Source organism: Danio aesculapii, chromosome 13 (assembly GCF_903798145.1).
Source record: "Danio aesculapii chromosome 13, fDanAes4.1, whole genome shotgun sequence".
NCBI classification, from domain to species: Eukaryota; Metazoa; Chordata; class Actinopteri; order Cypriniformes; family Danionidae; genus Danio; species Danio aesculapii.
This window is the reverse complement of record NC_079447.1, coordinates 22,586,102-22,601,936: the sequence shown is the minus strand read 5'-3', so window position 1 is coordinate 22,601,936 and position 15,835 is coordinate 22,586,102. Positions and strand designations below refer to the sequence as shown.

Sequence of the window (15,835 nt, the reverse complement as noted above, 5' to 3'; positions counted from 1 at the left end):
TTGCACGTTTACTGTGAAAAAGACTTTTGCTGCTTGTTTAAACTACTTCAAATGAGTTGAAGAAACACTATTTAAGTTTTTTGGGACAACTTAATTATTGTATGTTCAATCCACTTAAATTTCTAAAAACTATAAAGTTAACTTAATTGACTTGTGTTAGGACAACATGAAGGAATGGTCTGGCATTATTTACAGTGTTGAACCCACTTGAAGTTCAGCAATCAATTCAATGCACGTAGCCTGCTTCATGTGGACTTTGGCTGAATGTGTACCGCGATAATCTGAAGCTGCCCAAAATAAAAAAGCCACGGTCCAGTGAATGATTTTTGCTGCCTTTCCTTGATTTTGTGGTACATTATGCAATCGCTGAATCTGAAAAATCCTAGAGGGACTGACTTAGTAGTAATTGACTGTGAGAGAGATTAAATGCTTGCCAACAGTTGAACCCTTCACTGCGCTGGCACTCATGGGCCACTGAGCAGCAGGTTTGACCCTGTTCACAGTCATATTAAAAGAGAACAAACCCTTCTCCTCTAGAGCTTCATTACAGGACAAAAGTCGAGAACAGCACAGCTACATCCCTGAGAACCGTGAGCACATCTGTGTCCTGTTATACAAACTAATATACCCCCCTCCTCCTTCACATCAACGTCACCCTACTCACATTTAACTGGAAGGCTTGCTGGAAACTTCTGGCCCAATATAAAGCTAATTGTTTGCTCTCTCTTTCTCACTTTCCCTCTGTTTCCTTCTAGGGGGAAGATGGAACAATAATAGATTTATTTATTTATTTAAATTAGGTTTTGCATGCCTGTTTGTTTATCTTGCTAATATAAAAGGTTGCAGTTCATTTATTCAGTTATTATGAATCAGTATTGAAGTAAACTAGGTTATTTCGTTCTATACAGAGCGAGGTTTTAGCATGACTAAAGGCAAGCAGATGCAGACCTCTGGTTTCTCTGGGATTCATTTGGTGGGTTCTGCGGCTAAATTTGCGAAAATAAAGAAATCCACAGTAATGAAACACTAAACGCAGAATACAAATAAAGACTTGAAAAATAAAGGTCAGTGATGTGAGTAATCTAGTAAGTTATTAAAAATACATTAAGAAATGCATTTCATGGAAATTACTTTCTCTCGCTTTGACGAATGTGTTTTCAATTTCTAAATGTGTTGTGACAAAAAACATCTATCTATCTATCAATAGATAGATAGATAGATAGATAGATAGATAGATAGATAGATAGATAGATAGATAGATAGATAGATAGATAGATAGATAGATAGATAGATAGATAGATAGATAGATAGATAGATAGATAGATAGATAGATAGATAAATCGATAATCTAATAATAAAAATTTAACTAAATTGTTTTTTAGTTAAACTGATACTATGAAACTATAGAAATTACATTTATAAGCATGTTTTGTTTATATTTTTCTTATATATTGCTAATATGATATTTATTATATTTTCTTTAAATGCCTGTGCATGTCTTGGGTTCATTTATATTACCAATATTCATCACAAAGCATAAAATATCGCAAATATTTAATAAATTAAACAATAACTGTTCCATAAACGTTAGCACTTCAATTGAGTGCCAGAAATGTAATAATAGAGGATATTTGTAGTGCCAATAGCTGACAAATCATCGTGGGAACACCCACTTTCTCCTTTTGAACGTGGGGGACTGGAGGGGGTGTTTGGACCGGAGCCTGTGCGCAAATTTAACTCCGAGGCGCAGTTGCTGCTGTCACAGTTGCTCCTGGATTCTACACAGTGCGGATCTCTTCTTCACACTGCAAACATGGATCTCAAAGTGATCGTAGTAGTCGCTCTGATGGCGGTCGTCATTCATGCACCGATTTCCAACGGTAAGTTACTGTTATGCAAATGTTTACGTTGTTTTCGCATTGTGCGTAAAGCTTTAATGTACGTGTTGGCACTTTGTAGTGATGTTGCAATTCCGCTCATTAAAATCAATCAATGCAATTGGTGCAAACTTCAAAACAGTCATTTTATTTTTTACGGCGTGTGTGCATCTGGTTAAAAACAAAGGTTAACATATTTAATAGCGGTTACGCATTTATTAAATAAACCCGCTGTATTTATTAGTAATGTAACACCTTAAGCATCATTGTTTTGTTTTTATTGAATCACTAAAATATCTTATCCTTGTATGTCATATCAAATATCCTTTAATTTATAATTTTACCTTCATGGGTGTACTTTTCCCAAATCGTCAGTGCATCATCCTGACACGCATTCGCTCAGGAGAGCCGAGAAGCCACTGTCACGGCGTTGATTAATGTGTGTATTTGTCGCCCTCTTTGTTTTCTCTTAATTACTCACAAATTAGAGGATAAAACAAAACCGCAGAGATAGCGCCAGTCTTTACTTCAATCGAGCCTGTGCGCGCGGCTCTAACTATGGCACGCGCGTTTGCATGACAAAAAGCATAGATTACTAGAGATGTCATTAGCATTTTACAAGTGGACTGGATCGAGCTCCGTTGAGTCGCAGGTACTTCACACCTCTGGGCTCTTGTGAGTGGGCAATGTCCGTTAAAGTGTTTGCGTACGTGCGCATCGCAGTCTTCACTTACAATGTCGAGCTGTGAAGTCTCTGCTTCCTTGAGCGTGAACAGGTCTGAGCCAAATGGAACAATAACCCCGCGCTGCCAAACAATTCACTCTTTAATGCGCAAGAATGTGAAGGCTATTGAAGATGATTACAAGTATCATGCGCGCATGCACGTTGCGATTACTACAGTAATAACAAAAAAAAATGTGGATTAAAAGGTGCACTTCATTTATTCAACAAATCTATTGGTTTAAATTGCTTAAAATACTCAAGTATGTAAAGTTTATTCATTTCTTTTCATTTTGTTTACTTTTATATGATTGTTATTGTCTAATATATAGTTTTTTTTGTATAAAGACAGAAAATTAGTAATTAAAATTTTGGGAGACATTTTTTAGTTCCCATATTTTTCTACAATTTCCTACACTTTTCCTTTAAACATAATTTAGAATCCAAAATGCATTTCTGTAGTGATGCCATTAAAAGTCGTTCAGTGAACAGTTCATAAAAGAACCACTTTTTAGTGTGAAGAACATTTTAATAATGTAAAGAACCCTTTTCCACTATAAACAACCTTTGCGTATTGAAAAGACTGTTATAGGTTCTTAATGGGACCACTTTATTTTGTAAGTGTGTACTCATAGAACAATGTTTATTTGTTTGTTTATTCATTCATTTTAGACATATTTGTTTTACCATTTTTTTACCATTTTTTAAAAATAAATCATTTTATTAATCAGTTTTAATGATGCATTAAATGGTTTTTATTTATATGTACATTTAATAACAAAATTCAACATTTTTATGCAAACCCTCTAATATTACAGTATCTTATATATATATATATATATATATATATATATATATATATATATATATATATATATACACACATACATACATACATACATAGTCAGAATTAATAGCCCCCCCTTTGAATTCTTTTAAAAATATTTTCCAAATGATGTTTAACAGAACAATGACATTTTCACAGTATGTCTGATAATAGTTTTCTTCTGGAAAAAGTCTTATTTGTTTCATTTTGGCTAGAATAAAAGCAGTTTTTAATTTATTAAAAACATTTTAAGGTCAAAATTATTAGCCCCTTGAAGCTATATATTTTTTCAATAGTCTACAGAATAAACCATCATTATATAACTTGCCTAATTACCCTTACCTGCCTAGTTAACATAATTAACCTAGTTAAGCCTTTAAAGTCACTTTAAGCTGTATAGAAGTGTCTTGAAATATATCTAGACAAATATTATTTACTTTCATCATGGCAAAGATCAAACAAATCAGTTATTAGAAATGAGTTATTAAAACTATTATGTTTAGAAACGTGTTGAAAAAAACAACTAAAAACAACTACATAATACATAATAAAATATTCACTAGTATCCCATTAATTTCGATATTTATAATAATATAACTTCGAATCTCTATATCAGAAGTTTCAGTTTCCATAGAGGACCTTGCATCCCCAGTCTCTCTGAAAATTGTGCTGGTTGTTATTAAAGAGTGTTGCAATAGTGAGTTCGGAGCACAGACACATTACATAACGGATTTCGAAAATTTGACCCAATATTAAGTTTCATTTTTAGTCAAGGATGCTGTTTCGTTTTACAACACACATCTGTGGTGTGATTAAACGTGATTATTTGTATTTATGGCCTTTCTCATTATTCCATCCAACGTTCACATGCACTGAATTAAAAGCATCAAGGAAACAGCTGAACTGAGTTTCTCTTCATTCTTCTCCAGCCAAGCCCATCAGCCTGGTAGAGAGATGCTGGTGCCGCTCCACAGTCAACACAGTCCCACAGAGAAGCATTCGCGAGCTCAAGTTCCTCCACACACCCAACTGCCCCTTCCAAGTCATGTGAGTATCTGCTCTTTCCTCCAAGCTCAGCAGCTCTGAGGAGCGCATCACCTCACCCCATCAATCTCCAAACACTGAATGGGCCAGGAATTGGCATTATACTGTCGGACAGGCTCTCACAATTGCACACATCCAAGTGGAAATGCTATAGGAGGGGGGTAGGACCTTTAAGCATGGATGCATTTGTATTTTGTACAGGAAAACAGCAGGATGGGATCCAAAAGGTTCCTCTTTCTCACACATGTTGAGGGCTTGACTGGTATGCTTAGTCAGACACACACACACACAAATGAAGCATTGATGTCACAATGTAATTATGATAAACTTTTCTAATTAATTCAGACAAACGAAATCCAGGAGTGAGATTGTTTCGACCAATGATGCTTTTATTTTAATGATCTTAACTTGAACACAGTTTATTTGCTGAACTAATCAATCTTAATCACTTAATCTGGACAATTATAGCGTTAACTATAGCAGAAATTAACAACTCTTCATTTAAATGATCAACTAATATACCGTTTTTATGTGTAACACATGGACTGGACAAATAAAAACAGACTGATCTCAGAACAGTTAAGTGAAGATTAAAGTCTAACAAGATTTCCTACTTTTTAAAAAGCAATTAGTTACATCAAATAAAAAACTTAAACTATTTGTTACAAAAACGACAAGTTCACTTTACTTAAAAAGTTAGTAAACCAATTGTTAAACTGACTTATATATTTATATATAGTTTTATTCAATGGGTTTACAAATTTTTTTTAAAGAAAACTTAACTAATCACTTTAAAAGCAACAGGGTTACTCACTTGTTTAAATAAACTCAAATAATCACTTCTTACCATGTACTAACTTTCATTTGTTAAAAGGAATAGTTATAGCCTAATTGAGTTTCTTTTTTCTGTTGCACACAAATAAAGATATTTGGAAAAATGCTAGTTACAGGGACCCATTGACTTTGCATCTTCAAAACATCTTCTTTTGTGTTCTTTTGTGAAGAAAGAAACTTATAAAAGTTTAAAACATCAAGAGGTAGAATAAATGATGAGATAAGTTTTCCTACACTTTAAAAACCAATTAGTCACTTCCTTTAAAAAAAATAGTAAACCTTTTGTCTTAAAAGCGACAAGTTCACTTTACTTAATAAAAGTAAGCAAACTTGAATTGATTTAGTTTAGATAGATTACTGAATTTTACTCAGTGGACTTACTCAAATTATTTTTAAAGAAAGCTCAACTAATCACTTTAAAAGCAACAGGATTACTCGCTTTTTAAAGTAAACTCGACTAATCACTTTTTGAATTTGTTAAAGGAACACTCTAAAGGAAAAAATGATATTTGCTCTGTTCAAAATACTTATTTAAAATGAGCTGAAACAACACAATTCATCAGTGTTTTTGGAGATAACTTTTGTTCAAATCACTTAAATTTGTAAAAAAAAGGATTAACTTAATTCTTTCATGTTCAACACAAATCGATTGTGTGGAATGCAGCGTTTTTTACAGTAAATAGTTTTAACCTATTTGACTTTCCTACTTCTGTTGAACACTAAGTACTTTGAAAAGTGCTAGTTGCTGAGACTAGGCATGGGACGCGGTTTGGAAAAGACAAGGTTTTAAAACTGCCAACATTTTTTGCTATACCATTTCTAAGGTATGTATATGATTTTTTATTTTTATTTTTTTCCGTTTTTTAGGAAAACAGGATCTCCAGCAGAAAAGATATCCAAATATGTCATTTTAAATTGTAAAGAAACATTTGTAATTGTAAAGAGACATTTAAAAAGAATTTATTTTAGAGCAGTAATCACAATACTGTGAAACCGTCATATTTTTATCCAAGGTTATAATACCATCAGAATCTTATACAGGCCCATGCCTAGCTGAGATATATTGACTTTACATCTTCAAAATACACTGAAAAAAAGATTTAAAGATGATTCTTTGGATTTACAATTAATTTTATGATAAGTGGTTGAAAACAATTTATTTAGGCTGAATTTAAACAAACTAATTAAGCTGAACATTACTAAATTTAATTTGTTTGTTTAGATTCAAATATAAATTGCTGGCAACAATTTTGCGGAAATCTTTTTTTCAGTGTATCTTCTTTAGTGTTCAACAGAAGAAAGAAACTTATAAAGGTTTAAAACCTCACGAGGGAGAACAATTGATTAGGTAATTATCAGTTTTGGGTTATCTATACTCGAAAATGACGTTTGCTATATTTCTTCAAACTACTTATCTAAAATGAGCTGAAACAACACAATTATTGAGGTTTTTTTGAGGACAACTCAATTGTTTTATTACAAGTGTATCTCTTTAAGATTATAATTAATGACAAGATTTTCCCTCTAAATGCAATCCTTTGCAAAGCATGCTGGGAACAACACATCCACTACACAGTACAGAATTACAAAACCCACACTGTAAAAAAATTATATGATCAATTAGTCATAAAAACATGTTTTAGTTCATTGTAACTTGTTAAACTAAGTTAATCATGTTCTAACTTAATTCTATAAGTTAAGCAAGCTGTTTTAAATCAGTTTAACATCATAGAAGTTCAATAGACTTATATAAAGCAACTAGTATTTTTATTACAGTGCAGTACAAAGCTACAAAAATACGTCACTAAATTATTAATTTACCCTTTTATTGTTCAAATATAAGTAGTGTATCAAACATAATACAAATAAGTTGTTAAAAAATTAAGAATTGTGTTGCTTCAGCTCATTCTAAATAAGTAATTTTAACAAGCAGCTATTTTTTTCAGCACATTGTTGTCTTGCATGCTGATGTGAACTATCCTCCCTGTCTGTTGTCACCTCCGCTGAGTGAAGCACTCAAAACAGCTGCTTTATTTGGATTTTTAACAAAGATTAATGGCAGTGCCACGTCAAGCTCCATTACAAACCTCACTAATTTTCCATACCATAAATGCTCACCAAGGCGTAAACAAAAACTTCAACGGTGTCAAAGGGTCAGCCAGATAAAACCAGCTGGTCATACTCAAAAATCTCTCTCAAAAAACGACTAACGATTGACACAAAAGCCAAAGCGAAGCCCTGGAGAGCAGATCAGACCCCGAGTCCCAGAGCTCAAGAGCCCTTGATACTTCAAATCTGCATCGATGACTGATGCTGGTAACACTATCTGCCAGTGTTTGCTGTTGGCCTTGGCTTGCTGTGAAGTAATTACTACCTGCTGTTCTCAGTCCGGGACCCTCTCAAACTCCTGCTGACTACATCGAGATAGAGCAACAAATGCCAGGCCCCGATAAACCGCAGCTACTTCAAAAGAGCCAGCTAACCAAATTAGAGGAGATCTGCGAATTGAAGATAAGAAGTGATTACTTTAAATGATACAGATATCGGGATGATGGTGCACACAGAGTTTAGAGATAATCTCGTCTCTGAAGAATGTTCTTGTCCTCATGGTGTTTTCAGAACTTATTTAGGGACTTTCTTTGTGGCTTCTTTTGGGATATGTCATCTACAAGATTATAAAAAGGACAATAAATTACAGCTGTTAAATGATTTTTGGTAAAAAAAAAAATATTATTGATGAAATTACTATTACAATTATATACATTTATTCTTATTATGATGATGATGATTATTATTATGATGATGATGATGATGATGATTTTTATAGATAATTAGGGAAACATTACAGATTTTATTAACAGTCTGAATTACTTTTTATTTTTGAATATTCTGTTTTAAATGAACGTTTAGTTTTAAATTTCTGACATTTTTAATATTTTTTAAATGTGTTTCATTGGAATTTATTTGTATATTATTGTGAGCTATTTTTGTTATAGTTTTAGTTATATTACTTGAATCTAAATCTAAATCTAAATAGAAATGAGAAACGTGCTTAAATAGATTAAGTTTTAAATTAAATAGCATATTTTTTTAGTTTTTATTTTTTGAAAACATTAGTGTAAATGTATTTCTTTTTGTTTAACTTGAATAAACTTGTTATATAGCTTCTGTCAAATTTATTAGCCCTCTTGAAACATTTTAATTCTTTTTTCAAAAATTTTCGAAATGCTGTTTAATGGAGAGATTTTTCTTAGCATATTTTACATAAATAACAGTTTTAATAACTAATTTCAAATAACTAATTTCTTTGGTCTTTGCCATGATGATAATACATGATATTTTGCAAGGTATTTTGCATATTTATACTTGTATTCAGTAGGGATGATCCGATCACACTTTTTGCAGCCGATACCGAGTACCAATTCCTTGTCATGGTGATCAACCGATTCCAAATTTTGATACTTCAAGCTTTATAATGCATAAAGCACAATTTTCCTCCAAGTATGATACTTAAGTCGAGATCTCTCCTTACCTAAGAGAATAAATTAAGATGTTGCAATTGCCTAAACATGTCTCTTATAACCATTTAGTGTGCACCTGTAATGGTCAGAAGCAGCTTTACAGAAAATAATAGATAAAACAGATGCAAAACATTGGTCACTTTTTAGAAAAATCCCTAACAAAGCAATTTAGAAACATTGCAAATGATGGAAGAAGAATTCAACATGTCTCAATGAAGTTTAGAGCACATATTTGTTGCATAAGAAGTGAAAATGCTCATTTATAAATCCATTACTTCTTTACTAAAAGGAAATAGGTCCATAAGCTGCTGTTTATTACAAAAAGTTATATTATTAAATATTCAAATTAAAAATTGTTTTTTTATTTCCCTAATAATTCCTGCCAGGTTTTAATGAACTTGCAATATTGTTGAATAACTTTCAGTTCTGATATGTAAAAGTTTCAGTTGTTATATGTCCTCTGCTTGTAAACTCGTAAACAAACAACTGTGAGCAGTTCATGAGCTCGGCCAGATTAGCGAGTACAGATCGAGTCATGAAGCGTGATTATTGGCCGATACCGATCTCTTGCTGATCGATCAAAGAATCCCTAGTATTCAGCTTAAAATGCAATTAAAAGGCTTAACTAAGCTATTAGGTTAACAATTTAACTATAGGCAAGTTAGGTTAATTACTCGGTTTATTGGAGATTAATATCCCCCTGTACCTCCCAAAAAATATAAAAATTTCTTAAGGGGGGCAAATAATATTGCATTTATAAATATATATATATTTTTAAAATGCTTTTATTCCAACCAAACTAAAAGAAATAGATATTCTCTACAAAAAATTATAATATTAAATACAGTGACAATTCTCTTGCTCTATTAAACATCACTCAGGAAATATAAAAAAACCTACAATTGCACACGAGGGCTGATAATTTCACTTTCTGTACACAATTAATTTTCTAAATAATTAATTAACATTTATTAAGGTAATAAACTCCTATATTTGTAAATATTTGTAATATTGATCAATATAATCCTAAAAATACACTTCAGTTTTACTTTCCACAAGCAAGAGTTTAATGATTTGTTTCTGTCATGTTGTAGCCAATTGAAAACAAATGTCTCACCTGTGCTGACAAGACACCTATAATCTAATCTCTTCTCTGAGAGCTACAAGCAAGAGCGAGATAACAATCTAGCAGTCTGTTAAGGCCTGTAGTGAAAAGAGAGAACGCAGATGCAGAAGATTAATCCTCCGGCTGATGAGAGAGCGCAGTGTAATATCACTTACTAGAGAGAGGAGTGACTGAGAACCAACTGCTTGGCTGAGCTTGAATGCACAACTGTTCAGCTATTGTATAGCCGATGCTGACTATGGGGTTTCTATTGTATTGCATTCAAAATCTGCTTACAATGGACCCTTGTAGCTTTGTACTTAGTAATGATTGCTTGCTTATACTGCAATTTAAATGTCTATAAAGCTCAAATTTCAGCACCTTGATATTAGATCACAGGATATAAAGTAAATGTACACTTTTCTCTTGCAGTGCCAAACTGAAGAACAACAAGGAGGTGTGCATTAACCCTGAGACCAAATGGCTTCAGCAGTACCTGAAGAATGCCATCAATAAGTAAGAAAATCTTCTTGAAAAATTCTTATAAATATAATAGGCAAGTTTATATTCCAGCATTTCTACAGGTTTCATCAAGTCAAATGTAAGATTTTTAAGACCTTTTTAAAAACGTTGTGAATGAAATTTGAGACATATACAGCGCTAAATGCTAACAATTTTTTTCTAATGGCCCGGTTGGGCCTGGTCTAATGGCCTTGTTGCCTTGGTAAAAATGTTTAAAAATGAGTTCTTCCTTAGCCACATATTTTAAACAATGTGTAAAAACAAGCGAGATATATATATATATATATATATATATATATATATATATATATATATATATATATATATATATATATATATATATATATATATATATATATATATATACATATATATATACATACACACACACAAACATTATTGTAAGTCAAATAATTAAATTATATTAGTAAAAAGAGTTAATAAATAAAACATTTGTTAAAAAAATTTATTGAGGTGGATTGTTGGTGATCGGATGGGGTTGGCTCAGTTGGATAGCTTTAGATGGACTTGGAAAAAATGTTTAAAATGATTTAAGCCTAATGGAGACAGCAGGACTACAAATTTATTACAACTAGTGTTGGATAAGTTATTTAAAAAAGTTATTCATTACTAATTACGTCATTAAAATAGTTTTTTAATTACTTTCTAATGCTTTGTCTGAAATGTAACTATAATACTGAATAAGTAATTTAATTAAATCCCAAAGCATACGCAATACAAATTAAACACTTTTAAATTTATTTTATACATACAATTTATTGGCATTTATTTCCTGCTCAATTCATTGTTTCTTAAGCATGTGTAATCCTCTGACAAATCTAACCTTCTTTATTAAAGTAATTAGTTACTTTGTGTTTACACCCAACACTGGTTACAACTACTGTAGATTACAACACTGATTACAACTACTACAACTATATTCACTACATCAAATTTTATGTGCCAAATGCAAATCCATCTAATATTATAACTCTTTTTTTTTTTTTTGCTGAAGTCAAAAAACACCTTAAGTGAGCATAACAACGTATTGATTTAAGGAATTTTTTGTTCAAAATCTTGCATCTCCATCACTCGTTTCTGATCCGATACTTCGAAATGCACAATTCAACAGGATGATGGAAACCCAGCTAATGTGTAATTTATTATATGGCACTTTTAGAGTCACTTTTATCCACTTTAAACAAATCATACTCACTTTTTCCAGCATCAAATGATTATTTGCATCAAATATCAAAGTCTCATTGTTTACATATTAGTTTCTGTTGACAAAAGCCACCCGCACATTAAAACACGGGTATTTCTTGTTTCGTGTTCATAAAAGCCGTTCCCGGTTGGTTTCTCAGATTTCTTTTGAACGTTTCTGTCCGCTTACAGTGCTCCGAAATATTTATCTTAAGTTGATGTGCAAGATTAGCAGCTACTGCCTGGCTAATGAAAAACATGTTCAGGCTTTGCAGCCTTGCCTTAATAGTTCCTTCTCTGATTGTTATCGTGAACGTCCAAACAAAGCAAAACAAGCTTTTCTGTTATACTGAAATCACCAGAGGAAAGACATTTTCCCACATTTCATCATATATTAGATCATGGCACTGCTTGCTATCATCTTTCTTTTCCCTGGCAGCTATTAGATTGGATGCTCGTTCAGTTTGGGGGAGGTGGGCGAATATAAAAGACCTTATTATGGCAAACCAGTAGCCTTTATTGGTGCGCTCGTACCTGCTTAACAATAATCATTGTCTAGGGGCCAGAAAAGTGTGAACTGTCCGGTCTACACAACAAAACACTCATAGCTAGAGATGAACGATTGGCTCCTTGGAGCTGAACACTCTTGAATGGCTGCTAGACGTTAATGAGCACATACTGTGCGGTCATTAGTTCAGCTCAATAAGGGAGAAAGGAAGTTGTACATCTGCAGGTAGTGAGGGAGCTTTCTGCCATCTGCAACACCTCCGGTTAATGAGATTAAAAAAAGATCTATCCGCTCATTGCGGTCATGTGATTCTTATACGAAATGTCAAATGCTACACTGTAAAAAAATGCGTAATTTTACCGTTTATTTCCGGCAGCTGAGGTGCCAGAAAAAAAAAAGTAAAATAACATCTGTTGAATTACAGAAATTTACTGTAAAACAGCAGAGGTTGAATTACAGAAATTTACCAGAAATTTAAATATAAGGAAATTTCTGTAATTCAAAGTCTGTTATTTTATGGTAAATTTCTGTAATTTAACAGCCGTTATTTTACGTTTTTTTCCGACACCACAGCTGCCGGAAATAAACTATAAAATTTCAGGGATTTTTAATACAGTGTAGGTCTATGTATCAATAAACATTGTAAAAAAAAAATTTTCTTTAACGGCTTTTGTATTTCATAATTCATAGTTTTTTTCTATTTATTAACAGTCTCTGTCAGTCTCACCATTACAATTTTTGATTTTGATTTTGAAAATTAACTCTTGGTTTAACAAAGTGAATTTATTTTAGTAGTTTGAAATAATAAATTGATAACACTTTAGTTTGGCTCACAATTCACAGTATTAACAAACAATTAACCAACACAACTAGCTTAATAAAGCACTAATGAGCAGCTTATTTATAGTTACAGGCTAATGACAGGCAGGTAATAAGTAATAGCATGATCTGTGACCTAAGCTAAAGTGTTACCAATATATATATATATATATATATATATATATATATATATATATATATATATATATATATATATATATAATTTATATAAAAAGTTATTAAAAGGGGCGGTGCGGTGGCGCAGTGGGTAGCGCTGTCACTTCACAACAAGAATGTCGCTGGTTCGAGCCTTTGCTGTGTCAGTTGGCAATTCTGTGTTGAGTTTGCATGTTCTCCCTGGGTTCGCGTGGGTTTCCTCCGGGTGCTCCGGTTTCCCCCACAAGTCCAAAGACATGCACTATAGGTGAATTGGGTAAGCGTAGTGTATGAGCGTGTGTGGAAATGAGAGTGTATGAGTGTTTCCTAGTGATGGGTTGCAGCTGGAAGAGCATCCGCTGCATAAAACATATGCTGGATAAGTTGGTGGTTCATTCCGCTGTGGCGATCCCAGATTAATAAAGGGACTAAGCCGAAAAGAAAGTGAATGGTTGAATGATGAACTTAATAATATAACAGAAAATGTACTGGCAGTTTATAGCCAGTTTTTTAAATCATAATTTACACCATCATCAACCCAGACAATATATCCCTTCAAACTACCCAAATGTCAATAGAAGCAACTTTTCAAATGTTTTAACATTGAAAATTGTTGGAGGAAAATTGTTTATGCAATTCCAAAGCATAAATAATAAGCATAAATAACAAAATATGCAAAACTGTTATTATTATATTTTATTATATTAATATATTTACAGTGTAACCCATACCATAATATATTCAATATCCATATTAGAAAATATTATATATTAAGTTAAACATACTTTTTTAAAACATACTTCAGTCTTTGTTTTTTTTCAATTGTCCAAAATAATCATGTTAATAGTGCAGCATCACTAAAAAAACCTGTCTGAAACCATCATTATTTTTGACATTATTAGATTTGGTTATGCTAACATCTAAAAAGATTTTCCATTGTAAAGAAAGAAATATCACAGTTTCAGCACAATTAAAGCGAACAGCATGCAGTTACTCTTCAAAATTGCCTATAAAATGTACAGACATCTCTGTTACTCCTGCCAGATGCTAAATTAAGGTTTACTGCTCTAATCACTGCATTTAAAAATGCCCTGCTTCTATTCACAAGTCATTCAACACTTTTCCATCAAAATAAACAGTCATTAAAATGTAATAGCATCACTGCTGTCTTACTGTAACAATTTGCTTCTTTACGTTTCAGAATGAAAAAAGCCCAACAGCAGCAGGTCTAAGATGTCTGCCAGATGACAAGGAAATCTGACAGCCCACCGTCACAGATATGTACCATATAGTCCTCTGGCATGCTTGCTGACCCAGCACTTAACCTGCCAAATATGCGTCCCAGAAAACGAAAAGACCACCAGAAACCATCGCCACCCATGTAGTCTTCTCTGTTAGCGCCAAGTGCAATTATATATGTATGACTGTGTTCTTCTTTTATTTTTTACGTATGATATGTATATACAATGTTTTTTATATCGTCTCAAAATCAGTAAAGAGATATTTTTGGAGTCCTGTTTGCTCCGTGTTTGTCGTGTTATCTTGGGTTAGGCAGAAAAACATTGGGACAAAGAGGTGTTTTGGAGCAAACGTTCAAAACTCTAAAATATACACTCTTAAAAATAAAGGTTCTTTATCAGCATTGACGGTTCCACGAAGATTCAAGGAACTTTTTCATTCCGCAAATGTTTGTTTAGATTATTAACAAATCCTTAAGACAATGGAAAAATAATTAGGGGACCAAACAAGGGAACCAAACAGGGCATCCCGTTTTAAATGTCCATGGCACCTTTATTTTTAAGAGTGTACTCTAATTTTAGAAGGATTACATGAAGTTCTGAAAACTTATATGCATGCAAGTGCTTTGACACAAAAAGAAGGGCATTGATTTTATCTTTTATTATGTATATTACTAGTTTATAATTTAGATATCTGTAAAAGCATGTTAAAGTTATGCAACATATATAGTGAAACGAAAAAAAGTCACTTGTTTTTGTGTTTTTGGAAAGGCAGGGTTACTTTGCCAAACAAACATGAACTATTTAGACCTCACATAAGCCCTAATGTATTTCGAATGACTTTGGGGAATGTAATTGGCTTCACTTGAAGGGTCGATTGAGGGTTTTGCAATGCTTTGTAGGTATCAAATCATCTGTTTTGTTAATTGACCGATCAGAGTGTAAAGAACTCAGCATCACAAAACACTGTTGCTTCACGCTCAGCAGAATCAGGTCATAAACAGAGACTGTCGAGCATCAAAAGAAGTCAATTAACAAAGAAAAAAAACAAGTCGAATATAGAGAACTCTGGAATTACTAATAAACGAATGAATTTCCCAATCATGAAAACTGAATCTAAAGCACTGTAGGCATGATAACCTTTTAAAAATATCAGTGTTAGATAAACATCCGAGGTAGACCTTGACACAAACTAATTGCCGTAATAACTACCTATATATAACAATGCACTTTATAACCCTTTGTGACATTTACTAAAGATCAGATTCTGAATGACGTCCACCATCTAGTGAATAGTTCTAGTGCTTATTGCTTTCTGTGTTTAGAAGTAGTTATGAACTGTATTGCCAAATTTATTAAACATTTGTATCTTCAGCATCAGCTTTTATTATGAGTGGGTTTGTTTTCAGAATTTTGTCAGCTGTTCATGAACAGTCAGATAAACAGATTTTAACAGTAATA

The 15,835-nt window shown here is 32.6% G+C and overlaps 1 protein-coding gene across 1 annotated transcript; it reads left to right on the top strand.

Moving 5' to 3' along the window:
* The first annotated feature begins 1,750 nt into the window (after positions 1 to 1,750).
* cxcl12a (chemokine (C-X-C motif) ligand 12a (stromal cell-derived factor 1)) lies at positions 1,751 to 14,647 on the top strand. Its single transcript, XM_056470692.1, has 4 exons — positions 1,751 to 1,880; positions 4,354 to 4,471; positions 10,361 to 10,444; positions 14,338 to 14,647. Exons 1-4 carry the CDS (start codon positions 1,814 to 1,816, stop codon positions 14,366 to 14,368), a joined length of 300 nt encoding a protein of 99 aa, XP_056326667.1. The 5' UTR covers positions 1,751 to 1,813; the 3' UTR covers positions 14,369 to 14,647.
* Positions 14,648 to 15,835: the final 1,188 nt, after the last annotated feature.